A 17,628-nucleotide genomic window follows, 5' to 3' on the forward strand; every position below is an offset into this window, starting at 1 on the left:
ACTGACAAAGAATTGTGCATGTATGAATGTACAGCATTAAATAAAGTTTGTCTTTAATATTCCTTTGATACAAAGTTCACTCCTGAATCCACAATTCTCCTTTTTCACTGTTACCTCTTGTTCTTTTGTTCTAGTTGTTTGTCTTCTGGCAGTTTGTTCTCTGTGTTTGAGTCTTGAACGTCGGTGCAGGACTCAACCTGCTGTTCTGTTTGTTTTGGGTTGTTTGTCGTTTCTTCTGAAGGTTTCTCAGTTGTCTCGCTCTGATATTTTGACTGCTCCTGTCCAACTTCAGGTGAAGACGTGCCCTCTATGACCACACACACACACACACACACACACACACACACACACACACACACACACACACACACACACACACACACACGCCAGATGTCAGACTGTGCTTGTTAGATTAAATCTCTTTAATTTCATCACGATGTGTCTTCAAGTCTGCTGCACATGTGAAGTCATTTCTACCGTTACCACCTGTTGAATATTTTCTTCAAATTCTGTCTTCAAAGTCTCAATTTCCCGTTACAGCAATCAACATTTCTCCAGTGGAAACATTTAGCATTCCTACATGATAGTTTAAATCAGAGTTCGGCAACCCTGGGCATGTGTGCCACAGCTGGTACGCGAAGGGTTAACTGATGGCACAACACGCAGTAAATTAATGTGAGAAGGTGCATTAAAAAATAAATGGCCGGGCCAGCGGTGCACATTGCAAATTAGCTCACATAGAAACACTAGTTGTGCTGCTACTTAATGACGGTATCTTAGCTATCAACCCCAACTACCATATTCAACTTGTAACTGGCTAAAAATAACTTAGCCTACCAGTGAGAGGGACGTTGCTGGCTGGCAGTTTTCTCAGTGATGTTGAAATTTCCACATTCTGATCCTTGAAATGCTTCAGGAGCTGTCTGCTCAGCGCAGCATCAGCACCGCAGAAATACAGGGATACATCCATAGAATCGAGACAGAATTTACAATGTGTTTTCGGGACTTTCAGGCGTATGGACCCAATGTTTTCTTTTCTGATCAAACCAGAAAAGCTTTAACCCTCTCGAGGCAGGCATTGCCGATTTGCAACAGTTAAAAACTAACAACCTGATTATCCCACATACATATTTTATGAGTTTTTTTTTTTTGATAATTTCCCCCAAATATCAGATTTTTCCTGTAACTAAAACTTAATTTGAGCCTGAGAGGGTTAATGAGCAGCTGGATTTGTCTCGCTTTAACTGGCTGGACATTGAAATGCAGCTGATTGAACTGAAAAGCTCGACTCTGTGGGGGTCAAAGTTTGCAGAACTACGAACGCAGCTGGAATCCACAGCTGTGTGTGTTCATGGAGCTGCATGTTCACCTGCTGGACATCACTGCCTGACAAGTTTAACTGTCGTCAGAACATTGCAGAGGCCTTGTTGACAGTATTTAGCTCTACATATCTGTGTGAGCAGATTTTCTGAATGCTGGACACTTGTAGACCTGTGTCTCTGAGTGGGAGACCAGAGATTACATTAACATGTGTATCCCTGTATTAACAAACATGCCATATTGGGCCAGTTTAATTTTCTTACCATTGTTATGAGGAGACCATAAATAGCACTTGCATTTTCTGTTGTACAGTTCATTTGTTGTTATAGATAAAAAGTGTCTTTTTTTGTTTCAAAATAGCTGATAACTATTCGCTGACAGCTGCTAACGTCTGCGAACAAATATAATTCTATAAAGTTGTTCTACATAGTGTGTAACTGTTCATATAGAGCAGCAAGTCTTTCAATCCTGTTCAGTAAAAGGTTGTGTGGTGTCTACAAGGTGTGCTCATCTTTGTCTCTATATAAACCTGTTATGCAAATCCTGAAGGTGTGTCAATTGTGAAGCTACAAATAATGCGTTGATCAGAAGCTTGAACACTCATATCTCTCACCTGTGTGGTTACAGCACTGAATACAAATGATGGCTTTATCTACATCAGGTAAAAAATATATTTATTTTCCTTGTTTAAAGTTATTTTTTATGCAAAATTTCTATATGTGTGCATAATCACTGAAATACATGAAACCTATTGATAAAACCTTTCAGACATGTTAAACTGAAGCTGTGAATTATGTTTTAGGTTCTGATTTGAAGATTGTAATGACTGATGAAGAGAAGAGTGCTGAGGCATCACCTGCATCAGGTAAAATATATTAAATCTTCTCTGTTTATAATTGTTGTTTGAAAAATACATATAATACATAAAATGCATAAACATAATCACTGATTTACATGAAGCCTGTTGACAAAACCTTTCAGATATGTTCTTTTGTTTGTTTTTTGCACTCAAATAGAGTCAAAAATAACAATAATACAGCTTTTTAAAAAAAGAACAACTACAGGAGAAATTAGGAAGACTATCAAGTCTTATAATGCCACCTTACCTATAACATTAACAGGTTAGCAGTAGAAAAAGACAAGTTACAATGCCCAATTGTTAAACTGAAGCTGTGAATTGTGTTTCAGTTTCTGGTGTGAGAACTGTGAGAACTGGAAAAACTGATGAGAAGAGTGCTGAGGACTCATCTAAATCAGTGTTGTGTAAGTTACTTTAAATTAGTGACTTAGTTCCATTATTAGTTACTTCTATCAAAAGTAACTCAGTTACTTCAAGTTACTCGTTACTTTCAAAGTAACTAGTTACTAGGGAAAGTAACTTTGGTTTTACTCAGAATTCTCTTGTTAATTTGTTGCTTCCGTAACTGGATACCCAGCAAGATTGCCAGTCTTCTAGCTTGCTTACTTGCCACAAGTGCACTGTGCCACCTACCAATAGTAAGGACAAAATGTGCATATTTCCACGAGAGAAATCCCACGCCTGGACCGTCGTTGACCGCCGCCATGATTCTAGCCTACGTCACAGCATCATGTGCACTTTTTACATCCAACACGAAAAATGCAGTCGTGGTGCTTTCGATTGTACTCAGAAACCGGGAAACTGGGAAATTCTGGGAAAGTAGTACTATGCAAAAGTCGAGAAAAAGGAGTCTAAAGCAGGGAGGAGGAAGACGGCCAGCCATACACACCGGTGCCATCTTAACACCAGACTGCAGATGAGCTGCATACATGGCTGGACTGGGACAAAAAAAAATCGTCCCGGGCATTTTGACTAGAGACCAGCCCATCATTATAGGAAAAATCATAAAGCCTTTGAATGAAAACAAACGCTGTTGTGACAGTGATGTACACTGTTTTGATGGTATATATGCATCAATCTATCAATCGTTTGGTGTAAAATTCAGATAATTATTTTTTGAAAGCTAAACATGAAATGAGAATAAGAAAGAAAAGTATGTCTTTGTGCCCCCCTTTTCCCTGTTAATGCCCTACCTGCCCCCCTGGCAACACTTTGCTAGACCCGCTCCTGCCCAGTTACCAGCTGTCAACTACTTAGAAAAGGATCCTGGTGTTATTTGTCTCTCAGAAACAGTTCATAACTTCCCTTCAACTCATTCATGTCACCCAAAAGGTAAACCTGTTTCTCCATCACAGCTCTGATGATCCAGTAAGGACATCTCCTGGTTTCATCTTCATGTTTCCCTCTCACCAGATAACCAAACCGACATCATGACCAGCAGCTTTTTTGCAGCTGTGGCTCCAGCAAACATCAGCTGATACTAGAAATTAATATTAAATAAATTCTAACAACAGCTGATCAAGCTTAAACGTGCTACTGTTGTTTAACGCGACATCCGCTGGTTTCCTCTTTCTGGCGCAAAGTGGACGATAAACAAACAAGAGAGGAAAGCCGATCAGTTGATCATTGATCAGTTTGACGATTGAAGTAGAAACAGGAGAGGGAAGTGGAGAGAATGGGAGAAGAAGAGGCAGCTGACAGAAAAGACAGAATAACTCCAGCTTTGTGTCTTTTTCATTGTAGCTGAATTACGGGACAAACTCTGTTCCTTTTCACCTCAATACGAAACGCGTAATATTTTCTCTGAATACGAAACAATTCCGTTTTTCAGGGGATGGTTGGCAACTCTACTAACTAACCTTATGAACAAAATAAAGTTCATCATCAATAACATCATAGCACCCACCCAGCTGTATAGAAACTCCGTCATGCTGGGTAGTACCCAGTACGAAAAAGTCAGCATAACAAAAACTTGGTTTATATCTGACCCAGATAGACTGCAGGTCATAACTTCTTACCTGAAGTTCAGTTCACCTGACACTTGAACCAGCGGCCGCCTCGGGTCTCTCCTCCTCCTGCGTCCCCATACCCTCATCCACCTGCTGGCCTCCACTATTTGCTAATGTTACTGAATCTGTGGAAGCTCCGTGATAGCCACCACACGAAGTAATGAATAACGACCCTATCTAAATCCCAGTAGCGATTAACGCATTCCTGATTTTTGCATAATAACTAGTTACCGTGCTCGTTACCACAATAATAACGTAGTTACTGTAACGCGTTACTTAATAACGCATTAGTCCCTACACTGCTTACAACTGGGCTCGTCAGGCACTCTTTTTGGCTGCAGTGGTTATTATTATATTTACATGTCGTGGAATTACCAACAATAGAGAGGGCATAGCCTAACATATGAAACGGGAAAAGACCGCCGTGTAATCCTTTTATTTCAACAAATTTACTGTATTCTAAATACCACCTTTTACAGTTACTTATATTTTGTCTTTTAAATATGTTACTGTGGTAAATGTATTCTGTTAATCCCCAACACTGAAACCTATTTAGAAAACCTTTCATACGTGTTAAACTGAAGCTGCGATTTGTGGTTCAGGGAGTATTGTGAAGATTGCGATGGTTAAAGAAACTGATGAGGCGAAAACTTCTGGGGCTACATCTAAATCAGGTAAATTATGTTTATTATGCTCTGTTTACATGTGTTAATTGTCACAGGCTGGCGTTCTGAGTCCTTTTTTGTAATTTTGAAGTTATCATTTTGGTGTGGTGATTATAAGTTTGTGTGTTATTCTTATTTAGGGTTTATTGGAGGTTTAAGTTAGTGATTTATTTATTTTTATCATCTGTCTCCTTTGTTTCTGTGTTTCGTTCCTGCTCTAGTCTGTCATGTGTTTTAGGTCTTGTTTTATTTTGAAACGGGTCTTTAGTTCTGTGTTCATGTGGTTAGTTTTACACTCCCCGTGTCATTATGTTTCATTCTAGTCAGCTGTGATCAGGGGAAGAGTCTCCACTTCCCCTCCCACACACGGTCTGCCCCCCCAGATCGTGACAGTTAAAATGTACTCATATTCATTCACATGAAGCTTATAAATAAAAAAAACCTTTCACATGCATTAAACTGAAGCTGTGAATTGTGTTTCAGATTCTGGTTTGAGGACAGTGACAGTTAATGTAACTGTTGAGGTCAAATGTGCTGTGGCTACATCAGGTAATATATATATATATATATATTAGGGGTGCAACGATACACAAAATTCACGGTTCGGTTCGGTTCGATACTTTGGTGTCACGGTTCGATATTTTTTCGATACAAAAAAATGTTCATGCATTTTTAATTTGTCATTTATTAAAATTATAAATATATATTTTAACTCAAAAGTACAGTTTTTAATTTAACCCTAACCCTTGTGCGTGTTTTTTATTTTGACAGCGAATGCGCACCTGTGGACCACTTATGTGCAGCCCTGGTTATTTAGCTCGTCGTATTGCAGCCACAGAAATTCTTTTGTCCATGAAACCATAAAGCTGCACTTTCTTTTTGTCTTATAGTCTGATTTGTCATAACTTCTCCGTTTTGTGGTAAGCTTTTATTTGGCTGTCACTTCTTCACCCTGACCTGTCTTATTTGGCTCAGCAGAACTGAAATGCTTTTACACACGCACTTACATAAGCTCAGCGATTCTCTGCGCGATCAACCTCTCACATGTTTAAGCTTGCTGCGGGAGATTTCACTTGTCATGTTTGCATAGTAAGCTAACGATTAATAAGACTATGTCAGAGGAATTGGTGCACAAATTATCATCACTCACAGATCAGTGCTGTCGCTCTCTATACACAGTTCGCACGATTGCAAAGTGAAAGCAAAAAAACAAGCGCAAATTCAAACGCGATTTCAATATGTCACATATTGACAGTGGCTCACCGATGCCAATGACATAATTACCCAGCTACATTTCTGAAAGAATGCAAAAGCATTGACATATATTTTTCCTACAATAGCCCGACGGGCAGGGCAGAGATAGATTTTGGTAGCCCGACTGAAAAAATCGCTAGCTCCGGGACGTCGGGCTAGCGATATTGCGAGCCCTGTATCTGATTGAGGAATCACTCATCTTTGGAAAAGAGAGTTTATTACAGAGAAATGTCTCTTTCCAAAATAAAAGCTATACTATCCGCTTCTTCTGGGCTATATTCTCAGCAGCATAAGGAGAATCATGTGGCTGTCTAAATGACTCGGCTAAAGTTTGTAACATGCGTGCTTGTTGTTTTTGTCTGCTTCCACTTGTCTTTGCACTAGGATGATGTCGGCGTAAATGTGCAGTCATATTCGTTGTGTTCCCACTAGTGCTTTCAGGTTAATCTCGTTGAAATGACCTTAACGCCACAACACGGCAAATCTCCGTTAACGAGCTACCGCCGATCGCCCCGTGCATGGGGCTAGACGGCCAACACGTTAACGAGCTAACTGCGCTAACACACTAGTTCACACCAATGTAATTGAGCATTGCATGGCACATTCAACATACTGTTCTACTTTAGTCCATGACTCGCTTACCTTCAGGGTCATACGTCACATGAAAACCAAAATAATTCCAAACGCCAGATCTGAATGAGGTTCAATTTGCCTGTTGCAAGGAGAGCTTAACTTCTGTCTCGCTAGCTTGCCCTGCGCTCTTCCTTCTGACTATGCTGTCTGTGTGGAGCGCTCAGTGGATCTGCGCTCGACAGTGCAGCCTAGGCGGAGTAGTCGAACACAGATTCACTGAGCGCTCAACACAGACAGCATCGTCAGAAGGAAAATTGATAAAATAAATTACAAATTTTGTATTGTTCGATACATATGCGTACCGAACCGAAAGCACTGTATCGAACGGTTCAATATCGATACGAATATCGTTGCACCCCTAATATATATATAATCTTTATATTTTTTGTTGTATGCAAAATGTCAATATGTGTTCATAATCACTGAAATAAATGAAACTTATTGCTTCAAACCTTCAAACATGTTAAACTGAAGGTAGGAATTGTGTTTCAGAGTCTGGTGTGAGGACTGTGATAATTAAAGAAATTGTTGAGGTGAAGAGTGCTGAGGCTTCATTTAAATCAGGTAATATATATTTAATCTACTCCTGTTTATATTTGTTTTTGTATGCAAAATGTCAATATGTGTTCATCATCACTGTAATAAATGAAACTTATTGCTTTACCTCTTCATACGTGTTAAACTGAAGCTAGGAATTGTGTTTCAGAGTCTATTGTGAGGATTGTGATGGTTAAAGAAAGTGATGAGAAGAAGAGTGATGAGGCTACATTTAAATCAGGTAATATATATTTAATCTGCTCTCTTTATAATTGTTACTGTTTGCAAAATGTCAATATGTGTTCATAATCAATGAAAAACATGAAACTTATTGCTTAAACTTTTCATACATGCTAAACTGAAGCAAGAAATTGTGTTTCAGAGTCTGTTGTGAGGATTGTGATGGTTAAAGAAACTGATGAGGAGAAGAGTGATGAGGCTACTTTTAAAACCGGTAAAATATATTTCATGCGCACTCTTTATAATTGTTACCATATCAAAAATGTTACTATATGCTCATATTCATTGAAATACACGACTATGAGCACATTCAATTCAATTGATAACACCTTTTAGTCATGTTAAACTGAAACTGTGAATTGTTTTTCAGAGTCTATTTTGAGGATTGTGATGAATAAAGACATTGATGAGAAGAATAGCGCTCGGGCTACATTTAAAACACGTAAAATAAATTTGATCTGCACTGTTCATAATTGTTATTGTATGCAGAATATATTCTCATAATCACTGAAATACATGAACCTTATTTCTAAAACCCTTCAGACGAGTTAAACTGACGCTGTGAATTATATTTCAGATTCTGATGTGAAGACTGTGACAATTAAAGAAATTGTTGAGGTGAAGAGCGCTGAGGCTTCATCTAAATCAGGTAAAATATATTTAATGTTTTGTGTTTATGTTCTCCACACTTAGCACTCAGTTCTTCTCACTTCTTTCTCCTCACTCCACACTGTCTGCCACTGGAGACGGCATGGTGATAGCAATAAGACTTATGAATGAAGAGAATGTGGACCCAAAAAGCAGACGATGGAGACAGAACAGGGAAAACACCATCCATCCATTCTTTGCTGCTTATCCTTTTTAGAGTCACTGGAGCCTGTCCCAGCTGCCATAGTGACAGAGGCAGGGTAGACAGGGCCAACATATAGAGACACACAACCATTCCACTCACGTTCAAACCTGTGGGCAATTTAAAATGACCAATAACCTAACCCCACTAACTGAATGTCGTTGGACTGTGGGAGGAAGTTGGAGTACCTGAAGTATGGGGAGAACATGCAAACTACACGCAGATGGTGGAAGTGAACTCAGAATCTTCTTGTGAAAGGCCATGAGGCACAGGTGTAGGCAACAGCGTGGTTTGGCAGGACCAACTAGCAAGCACAAAGTCCTCTGGCAAAGCAGGTGGCCCTCCAGAGTCCCCAGCTGACAGGTTGGTTGCATGGAAGCTGCGGGTAGCTGGACTGACACTCTTGAACCTTCAGCTGGTGAAGGAGGTGGCTGCACGGTGTTACCTGACCTCCAGCAGAGGTAGAAATGGGTGCAGACATCTGTCAAACACTAGCCACTCCCACCCGATGAGTAGGTACAGGGTGATGTCTTGGCTGGCCTCACCCTGGGGACCAGCAGTAGTGCTGGGGCAGATCGGATGCCAGCCACTCCCATCCAAGGAATGGGTACAGGTGCAGGAGTAAGCTGGGCCACAGTCGCCGACATCCTTTGGTGCCAGGACAGACACCAAGCAGCAGGGTGTCTGCTTTTCCCACCCAAGCAACAGTTGCAGGGACAAGTGGAGCCTCAGCCAGCCTGGGAACTGGAGCAGGGACTAGCTGAGCCCTACCCACCCTCACCAGAGGCACTGGTACAGGTGCAGGGGAAGGCCAAAGCCCCGCTGCCCTGGAAGCAGGAAAAGCCCTGCCAGAGCTACCCTCACCTGGGGAACTGGTACGGGTGCAGGGGAAGGCTGGGCCGCAGCTGCCTGGGGACAGGAACACACAGAGGCAGAGGAGAAGGCTCAGAAAAGAAAACACCAGTCTTTGTCCATTTTCCAGCATGACAAATAGTCTTTAAAGTTTTTGACATGTCTTGACTTTTGTAAGCTTGGGAGGAGCATGAGGAAAAGAGTCTAATTCACTCACCACTGGTGGTTTTTCAGCATGCATAGAGTGACGCTAGGCAGCTGAGCCTTTAGTGCGCAGACCACAATGCTGAGGCTAGAGAGTGTGTGTTTGAAGAAAAGCAAAGTATTACCACTCAAAGTTGTGGAAGCTTGGGTGCTGGTGGGGCGGAGGAGCACGGCATCTTCGGGGACCCCCCAGAGCTAGACGAGTCCTGCGACAAATGCACTCGCAGTCAGGTGTGAGCCATGACTTCTAAGTCAGCTCTTCCTACAGTAATGAAAGTGCTTCCTGCTGCCACTCATACAGATCCATATCAACTGGGACCATTACGGCTGTTGTGTTGTGTGGGGAGTGAGGAGAATGTGGACCCAAAAGCAGACAATGGAGATAAAATCTGAATTTAAACTGAAGGCATGCCATTTATTAGGGCAAAGACCCAAAACAGGGGGGAAAAAGCCATAGATCTCAAACTAAACTGGGGAAACTAAGCAAATACTCACCAAAACTTTAACACTAGAAAATTCCTGGAAACTCAGGAAAAACCTAGGAGAAACATGGAAGAGACTTGGAGGAAACGCAGATGCAATTTAGTTCAATTAAATTTTATTTATACAGCACCAAATCACAACAACATTTGCCTCAAGGCGTAATGACAACAGGTAAAGGAAGACAAAGGACCAAATACAAAAAGGATAGTGAGGGGATGGGAACCAGGAGGGAAACACAGCTGGGGCTAATCACACACAAGAGAGAGGCAGAACGCAAAACAAAATACTCTAACACAGGACACGGGACTGTCAAAGTAAAACAGAAAATACAAAAATCAAGCACTACTAGACATAACACAAGGGACACAGGGTAGGCACAGTAACAAAACCCAAAGACTAGAAATCACAAAATCCTGATTAAGGGAGCTAGAAATACAAATGAATACATGACAAAAAAAAAAGCTAAATCAACTAGTACTCATAACTTCAATAATACTTAACATTGGGTCCCCAGACGCAGGACAATGACAGTTTACATGTGTTAATATGTGCTCATAAAAAAAACAAACATTAAGCTTTTTGATGACACCTTTCAGACAAGTTAAACTGAAGCTTTGAATTGCGTTTCAGAGTCTATTGTGAAGACTGCAATGATTAATGAAAATCATGAGGAGAAGGGCGGAGTGGCTGAATCAGGTAAAATATATTTAATCTGCTCTGTTGATAAATGTTTTTGTAAGCAAGATGCCAATATGTGCTCATAATCACGAAATACATGAAGCCTGTTGACATAAACTTTCAGATTTGTTAAACTGAAGCTGTGAATTGTGTTTCAGGTCCTGATTTGAGGATTGTGATGATTGGAAAAACTGGTGTGGGGAAGAGTGCTGTTGGAAACACCATCCTGGGAAAAAAACTTTTCAAATCTCGTCCCAGTTCAGAGTCAGTGACTGAAACCTGTGAAACAGGTGAAACACATTTGGAGGAGAGAAAAATTTATGTCATAGACACACCTGGGATCCTGGACACTGGGAAACCTGCAGAAATGATCGAAAAGGAAATTGTGAGATGTTTTGAAGTCTCCAGTCCAGGTCCTCATGTTTTTCTACTGGTGCTCCAAGTCGGTCGATTCACCACAGAGGAGAAAAACTCTGTGGAAGCCCTGCTGGAGCTGTTTGGTCCAAAAGCTCAACATTACATGATTGTGCTGTTCACCCATGGAGATGATCTTGAAGACCAGGAAATCACCATACAGCAGTATGTACGTGAAGCCAAACCAGAGCTCAGAGAAGTCATCCAAGGCTGTGGAAACAGGTTCCACGTCTTCAACAACAGAAGCAAAGACAGAAAGCAGGTGGAGGAGCTGATCAAGAAGATTGATGACCTGGTGGCAGGACGTGGCGGCACATACTACACAAATGCCATGTTTAGAGAGGTGGAAGAAAGGAAACAGAAACAACCTGACAGGGAGAGTGAAGAATACAAGTTCCTGAGTCAACTGGTAGCGCAGATTCTACGTTTTCATTCCCGTCTTAAAAGAGAATAAAACATATTAGATGATGCAAACCTGTAGACAAATACCCGTGGTGTTAATTTAAAAAGTAATTATATGAATATTAGTTAAAAATGAGTTTTAAAACGGTAATCATTACAGTTTTTCTCAAATGCTAAAACACATTTCACAAACGTTTCCACTATGTTCCCCAACGTCTAAACACAACACCCTTTTCTAAAGCTACATAAACACAACCACACCTTCCCACTTTGATAACTCAAACTTTCACACCAAAAGAGCAGCTCGAAGCTTTCAAAAATGTAAACACTATACACATCATTACACACTACAGCAAAACAAGTGAAAACACAATGCTCAATTTGTGAGAAGGTTCTTTGTTTCATAACTGCCAATGCATATTTTTAGAAACTATACAGTAACGGATTGTCGTAGATCTCTGCAGAGGATTAGGCTTAGAGGATTAGATTTGAGAGTTTCATATGAAGAGTATAAATCTATAGAAAATCCTGCATGTACGTACACTACTGTAACACAACTCAATGCAAAAACAGAATCTATTGCACACAACAATACTCTTGAAAACATGATCAGGGTGTGAAGTTTTTTTATTTACGTTATTCACACCACACACACACCACAATCACTGTGCGGCATCATGTCGCTGAGTTGCATTGGGCCACATCACCTCATCCACATCGCAGGCTATATTGTCTCTTCCCAGGTGCCACGGGAAAAACGCCCTGGAATGGCAAATCCATCCTTGGAAGGCCTCCGCTGGGATGTCAACACAGGCCAGCTCCATTGCCCTTAGGATGTTCTCTCTTGTGTATGGTTGTCTGTCATAAACCTTCCATCTCCACGATGAGAAGAACTCCTCTATAGGCAGGGCTCTAGACTAACTTTTTGCCATGGGCGTACCGGTACGCCTAACTTTAAAAAGTTACTGAGAATAAAACACAGAAAAACATGAAGGAGATTTTCCTGGTCTGGCTTTTTATAGCAGATAACCTCAAAAATATTCTACAATATTCTGCATATAAAGTTTAAATTTCTTCAGTATTGAATAACAGAAAACATAGGCTTTCTTGTCCGAGGTCATTTAAGTGAAAAAAGAAAAAGAAAAGAAAAAGACAGCAGCCACAGCGCTGTAAACAACGGTAGACTGGTAGGTAATAAGCGAATGAATAATACAGAAAACAGAGATTGGAGACGGGAAACTGTTCTTTAAGTACAGAGAGAGAGAGAGAGAGCTAGCTGTGCATGGAGTGTGATTTTAATAGTTGTGGAAGCAAAACAGCAAAATTTATGACGACATTGATCAAATGTGAAGCGCAGTTTGCTGCTTCTTTTGCTGCTGGCTCGGTGAATTTTGGTTGGAGAGACAAAACCTGCAGCTCGGAATCAGCGCAAAAAGACGTAATCACAGCGCGGACCGGACGCATCAGAACCGCTAAGCTCCGACAGCGTGTCCGTCTACGGGCCGTCGGGTGAGAAAGCCGAGAAAGACAAAGCTGATTCTGATGCGTCGGTCCGTTCTGTGTTTACGTCTTTGTGTGGAATCCGTGTACCTGCTCTCATTTGCTGTTTGGTTGTTGTTGAAATGGTTTTGTGAGCTTTAATCTGAGAATCTGGCGTTTCTGGCAAAACACAGTTATATTTAAAAGTCGATTCAGGATTTAATGAATTGATATTGCTTTATTCAAGCTACTCACCTCCCACTTCCACCTGCACTTTCAACCGGACCACGGCCAATCAGAGAGGGCCCGCCCCTGACTATCTCTGATTGGTTTAGTCCACGATAGGGGCAAAATGTGTGTCTGTTGTTGACCACAGGGAAGGTTGCAGATTTTTTTTTTTTTTTTGCTACCCGAACAGTTGGTCGCACAGGTGCAACCAAATATATTTTTTTAGTCGCACCACTGAAAAATTTGGTCGCATTTGCGACCAAATTGGTCACACTCTAGAGCCCCGATAGGGTTCAGGAAAGGGGAGTAGGGTGGCAGACAAACGTTTAAAAAGTGGTCACTGTTGGTGGTGAACCACTCTCTGATTTGGTTTGTTCTGTGGAAGCGGACATTGTCCCAAATGATGACATAAATGTGATGTGTGGGCCCAGGATGGTGTTGTTGGCGGTCCAGGAGGATGTCTTTTAGCTCCTCTAGGAAGGTGAGGAGACGTTGGGTGCTGTAAGACCCAAGGACAGCATGCTGGTGGACAAGCCCCTCCGAACCCATACAAAGGGTAATATTACCCCCCCGTTGGCCAGAGACCTCAGTGACGGCTCTTTGGCCAATGATGTTATGGCCTCTTTGCCTTCGTTTCTGCAGGTTGAAGCCAGCCTCATCCAGGAAGAGGTACTCATGAGGTTTGGCCATCGCGTCCAACTGTACTATCCTCTGTGAAAATGTGAAAGTGCACAGGTGTTCAGAACAACAGTCAATCAGGTAGCACAGTATTGTCCGAAAGTAATGTAGGCCACTGAGCAACAAAGTATGTCCACTAACTGTACTGTGAACATGGATGTATACTTACATGCACATACTCGTAACGTAGGTCTTTGTGTCGCGCAGAGTTGCGCTCAAAGGGAACCCTATAGACTAGTTTCATCCGCGTCTTTTGGCGCCGGAGAACTCAGTCTATTGTGGCCAAGCTGACATCGTCAGTGCTCTCAAAGTTGACATTATCGGCAATGACTTTGTCTCTGATCTCCCGGAGTCTGATGAGGTTGTTCCCATGAACCATATCCACAATGAGGGTTTCTTGTGCTGCTGTAAATATGGCAACCCTCCCACCTCTATGTGGCATTCTTTCAACTCTAAAGAAAGAAACATGTGTTGTCAATTGACATGTGTTTTAATACAGTCTCAATTGATTTGAAACCAATAGACTACTTTCACAGGTTTGTAAAACTGTATTGTGACAAAGAAAGCAATAGAGTACAATACCTGTTGTGTTGTCTGAATGCCCTGATAATGGCGGCCACGGTGAACCTACTCAGGTTTGGACGGACTCTTAGTCCTGCTTCAGCCATTGTCATGCCATGGACAATGACATGGTCAATGACTGTTACTCGCATCTCGTCCGTAATGATGGTGCAAGGTTGCCTTGCTCTCCCTCCTGGACCTTCTCCTCTCCCATGTTGGCCTCCTCCTCTTCCTCGTTGGCCTGCTACTCTTCCTCCTTTCATTTGAACTACTCTTCCTCGTTGGCCTGCTCCTCTTCTTCCAGGGCCAGCTCTTCGCCCTCCTCTGCATCGAATTCCTCTTCCCCTGACTCTGCCTTTATCCATTGTGTTTGTTTGGAATCTTCAGCATACTGTGCACTCTGAACTTGCTTTTATACATGTGGTCACAGCATTAGCAACATGTGTCTTCAATTTTGAGTCATTGTGTGTAATGAATGACGCCAGGTGTGTTTATTGTGTTCAAATACTGCTGACTGTGGCAAGCATGTTGCATCACATGAGCTTTCATTTGAGAATATGAACAGAGTTCTTTTGCAACTTGTGTTTTAGCAAGGAAAGATTTGTTTAGATTTATGACAACGGAGGATTGTGTTCTGTGAATTGTGTCTTCATGTGACATGTGTTTATGATATTGGTAAATGATGGCTAGATTTAGTAAATGTGTTTAGACAACTGGTCATCTGGTTTAGCGGATTGGCTTTTGTGTTTTAGCATTTGAGAAAAACTGTAATCAAGCTGTGATGTGCTACAAATACTATACTACAAAAAGTATAATAAAATCTATATGTAATCAGTGTAGTTGGATAGTTAAGGTTTTAACTTAATTTCATGTTGTTTAATGTAATTTATTGATAAATAGAAGCTTTAAACTAATGCTGATTTGTCAAAAAATAGGCTTAAAGAGTATTTTGTGTATTTGATTTTATGTGTGGCTTTTTATTAAAATCCAATTTTTTCTTTAAATCTTTAAACATATTCCTACCATTACATAATTTTTCAGTGTAGTTTATGAATAGCAAAATAATAATAATACATATCATCATAATCTTGTCTTTTGAGATTAAGACTTCTAGTATTACAGAAATAGCTTTTAGAAAAAAGATGGAGTAGATGTGAATAAACTTTTTAAATTTATGCTGTGCATGAGGGCCTTGGAGAGCCACCAGGTTGGGCCAAGATATGTGATGCAATACTGTTGATATATTGCCAGTAATCTTAACACTCCCACTGCCAGGCTTCTACCTTCTGCCCTTCTACAAGGGCAGTGCACAGGACACTTTGGGACAGTTTTTCATAATTGCTAGGACAAATTTCCAAAGCTTTTGACTCTTGTCTCAGAACTAATCACAAACACAATTTTCAAGTTAAAAAAACAAACACACTAAACACGCTAGAATACACAGTCAACTCCCCTGTATAATATACACTGACCTTTGTCTTTTAACATTTCACAAATGCTACTTCTACCTTTAAATAGTATAATTGTAAAAGGACAGTTGCCTCTTTTACAATACACACTCAACAACGATTCATCGGTTTTCTCATGCTGTTCTTTCAGCTGCCGTCTCCCCCTCCGGCCTGCAAAATAGCAGGAAATACAAAATGGCAATAGCGTCAAGGATATAATTGGCCTCAGCTGTGTTTGCCAGCCTCCCCTGACACCATACCCTGGCTGTATGCCAATTCAGGGTCTGCAGCCTTAAAGTAGTACTCAGCTGCCTTAGCGGTCCTAAAGGGCCGCGTACTCAAAGACCACTAAGGCTGGAAGTGCAATGCTTGTAGGCTTGTGAAATGGGATGGTCTAACCTCTGTCGCGCTGCCCAGGTTGCCTAGCAACCATGATACTAACAGCTGGAAACGTGTCATACAGCTTTGTTTGACAGAAATGAAGGAGAACATATTTTGTACATTTGTTTCTACATGAGCTTTGTGTGATTTGATAAGTATCTGAGGCTGAGACCACGGGACTGTAAAACATGATTGTTGGGCTTCATTTTTGTACTGAACAGTCATTTTAAGATTAGCTAGTAAATAACAATTAGCTAACGTTGTTCATGAGTCTAAGGTCATCTCACTTTGGTAATGTAAATATAATATGGCCATCCATCCATCCATCCATCCATTCGCTTCCGCTTATCCTTTTCAGGGTCGCGGGGGGCGCTGGAGCCTATCCCAGCTGTCATAGGGCGAGAGGCGGGGTACACCCTGGACAGGTCGCCAGTCTGTCGAAGGGCTAACACAAAGGGACAGACAACCATTCGCACTGACATTCACTCGCACATTCACACCTAGTGGCAATTTGGATTATCCAATTAACCTATCCCCACAAGCTGCATGTCTTTGGACGGTGGGAGGAAGCCGGAGTACGCGGAGAGAACCCACGCAAACACGGGGAGAACATGCAAACTCCACACAGAAAGACCCCGGCCTGATGGTGGAATTGAACTCAGGACCTTCTTGCTGTGCGGCAACAGTGCTAACCACCTTGCCACCGTGCTGATGATTATATTAATCATTATTAGTTATTACAGCAGTGAACTTGAACTCTGTGTCAAACACTGAGCTTCAATAAAGATTCAAGTTGCAGTTATTTATATTTCCTACCACTTTAAATATTCGCTCAAAGACAAGTATCTGTGAAAGTGTATATATAGATGTATTATATATAAGAGACAATTGTTTGTTTAATATGTTGGTACTAAATTTGGCTCAATGCTTACATATATGTGTAAAAAGCAAATGTAGGAGCTGTGATAACTGTGTCTGATAGAATGAAGAGTAGACTGATATATGAAATATTCCTTTATTGGGTGAGAAAATCAGACCATGTCATAACTGCTTTAAGTCACACAGAATAGATATCAGAGCCTTAAACAGGCTGACTTCTGCTAAATGGGTCAAACTGGGCAGAAAGTCTACAAACACATAACATCCTTATAGAATATGATGTAACACTATAGATCAACTTACCTCAGAATATATAAAGCATATAAACAATTACAGCAATATGATGCAACAAACACAGCAGCTACTGATCCAAAATACTCAAAGCTTCATAGAACTGGAACCAACATTTATTTTTAGCTCCATTCTGCTGCTGATACATACTTTAGGTTTCTGAACATTAAACTTGTTGCTGCCTTTCATAGTGTGTAACTTGAAGGCCCTGAGTACTCTGAGTACTTTCTCCCACACTGGAAACACTGGGATGATCACATTATTTGAACATTACCTAATAAGA

At 41.1% G+C, this 17,628-nt stretch overlaps 1 protein-coding gene across 2 annotated transcripts; it reads left to right on the plus strand.

Annotated features, from left to right (window-relative positions):
* The first annotated feature begins 1,959 nt into the window (after positions 1-1,959).
* LOC147321650 (GTPase IMAP family member 4-like) lies at positions 1,960-11,452 on the plus strand. Of its 2 annotated transcripts, XM_086305704.1 has the most exons (12): positions 1,960-1,981; positions 2,123-2,185; positions 2,509-2,581; positions 4,795-4,862; positions 5,337-5,402; positions 7,209-7,304; positions 7,447-7,518; positions 7,660-7,731; positions 7,888-7,959; positions 8,095-8,166; positions 10,537-10,602; positions 10,743-11,452. In XM_086305704.1, exons 1-12 carry the CDS (start codon positions 1,960-1,962, stop codon positions 11,450-11,452), a joined length of 1,452 nt encoding a protein of 483 aa, XP_086161830.1. The 2 variants fall into 2 exon arrangements, with proteins under 2 accessions (XP_086161830.1, XP_086161831.1); XM_086305705.1 differs by lacking the exons at positions 1,960-1,981; positions 2,123-2,185; positions 2,509-2,581; ... (5 more) ...; positions 7,888-7,959; positions 10,537-10,602 and having other exon boundaries at positions 8,127-8,166.
* Positions 11,453-17,628: the final 6,176 nt, after the last annotated feature.

The sequence above is a fragment of the Aulonocara sp. 'chitande type north' Nkhata Bay genome, linkage group LG9 (genome assembly GCF_057382095.1).
Source record: "Aulonocara sp. 'chitande type north' Nkhata Bay isolate Kocher_YH1m ecotype deep benthic linkage group LG9, A_spYH_male_GT1.1, whole genome shotgun sequence".
Lineage (NCBI taxonomy): Eukaryota > Metazoa > Chordata > Actinopteri > Cichliformes > Cichlidae > Aulonocara > Aulonocara sp. 'chitande type north' Nkhata Bay.

Coding starts and splice junctions, on each gene's coding strand:
- LOC147321650 (XM_086305704.1), top strand. CDS start 1,960: ATGATGGCTTTATCTACATCAG. Junction 5,403..7,208: donor ATGTGCTGTGGCTACATCAG/GTAATATATATA, acceptor AAACATGTTAAA/CTGAAGGTAGGAATTGTGTT. Junction 10,603..10,742: donor GGGCGGAGTGGCTGAATCAG/GTAAAATATATT, acceptor ATTGTGTTTCAG/GTCCTGATTTGAGGATTGTG.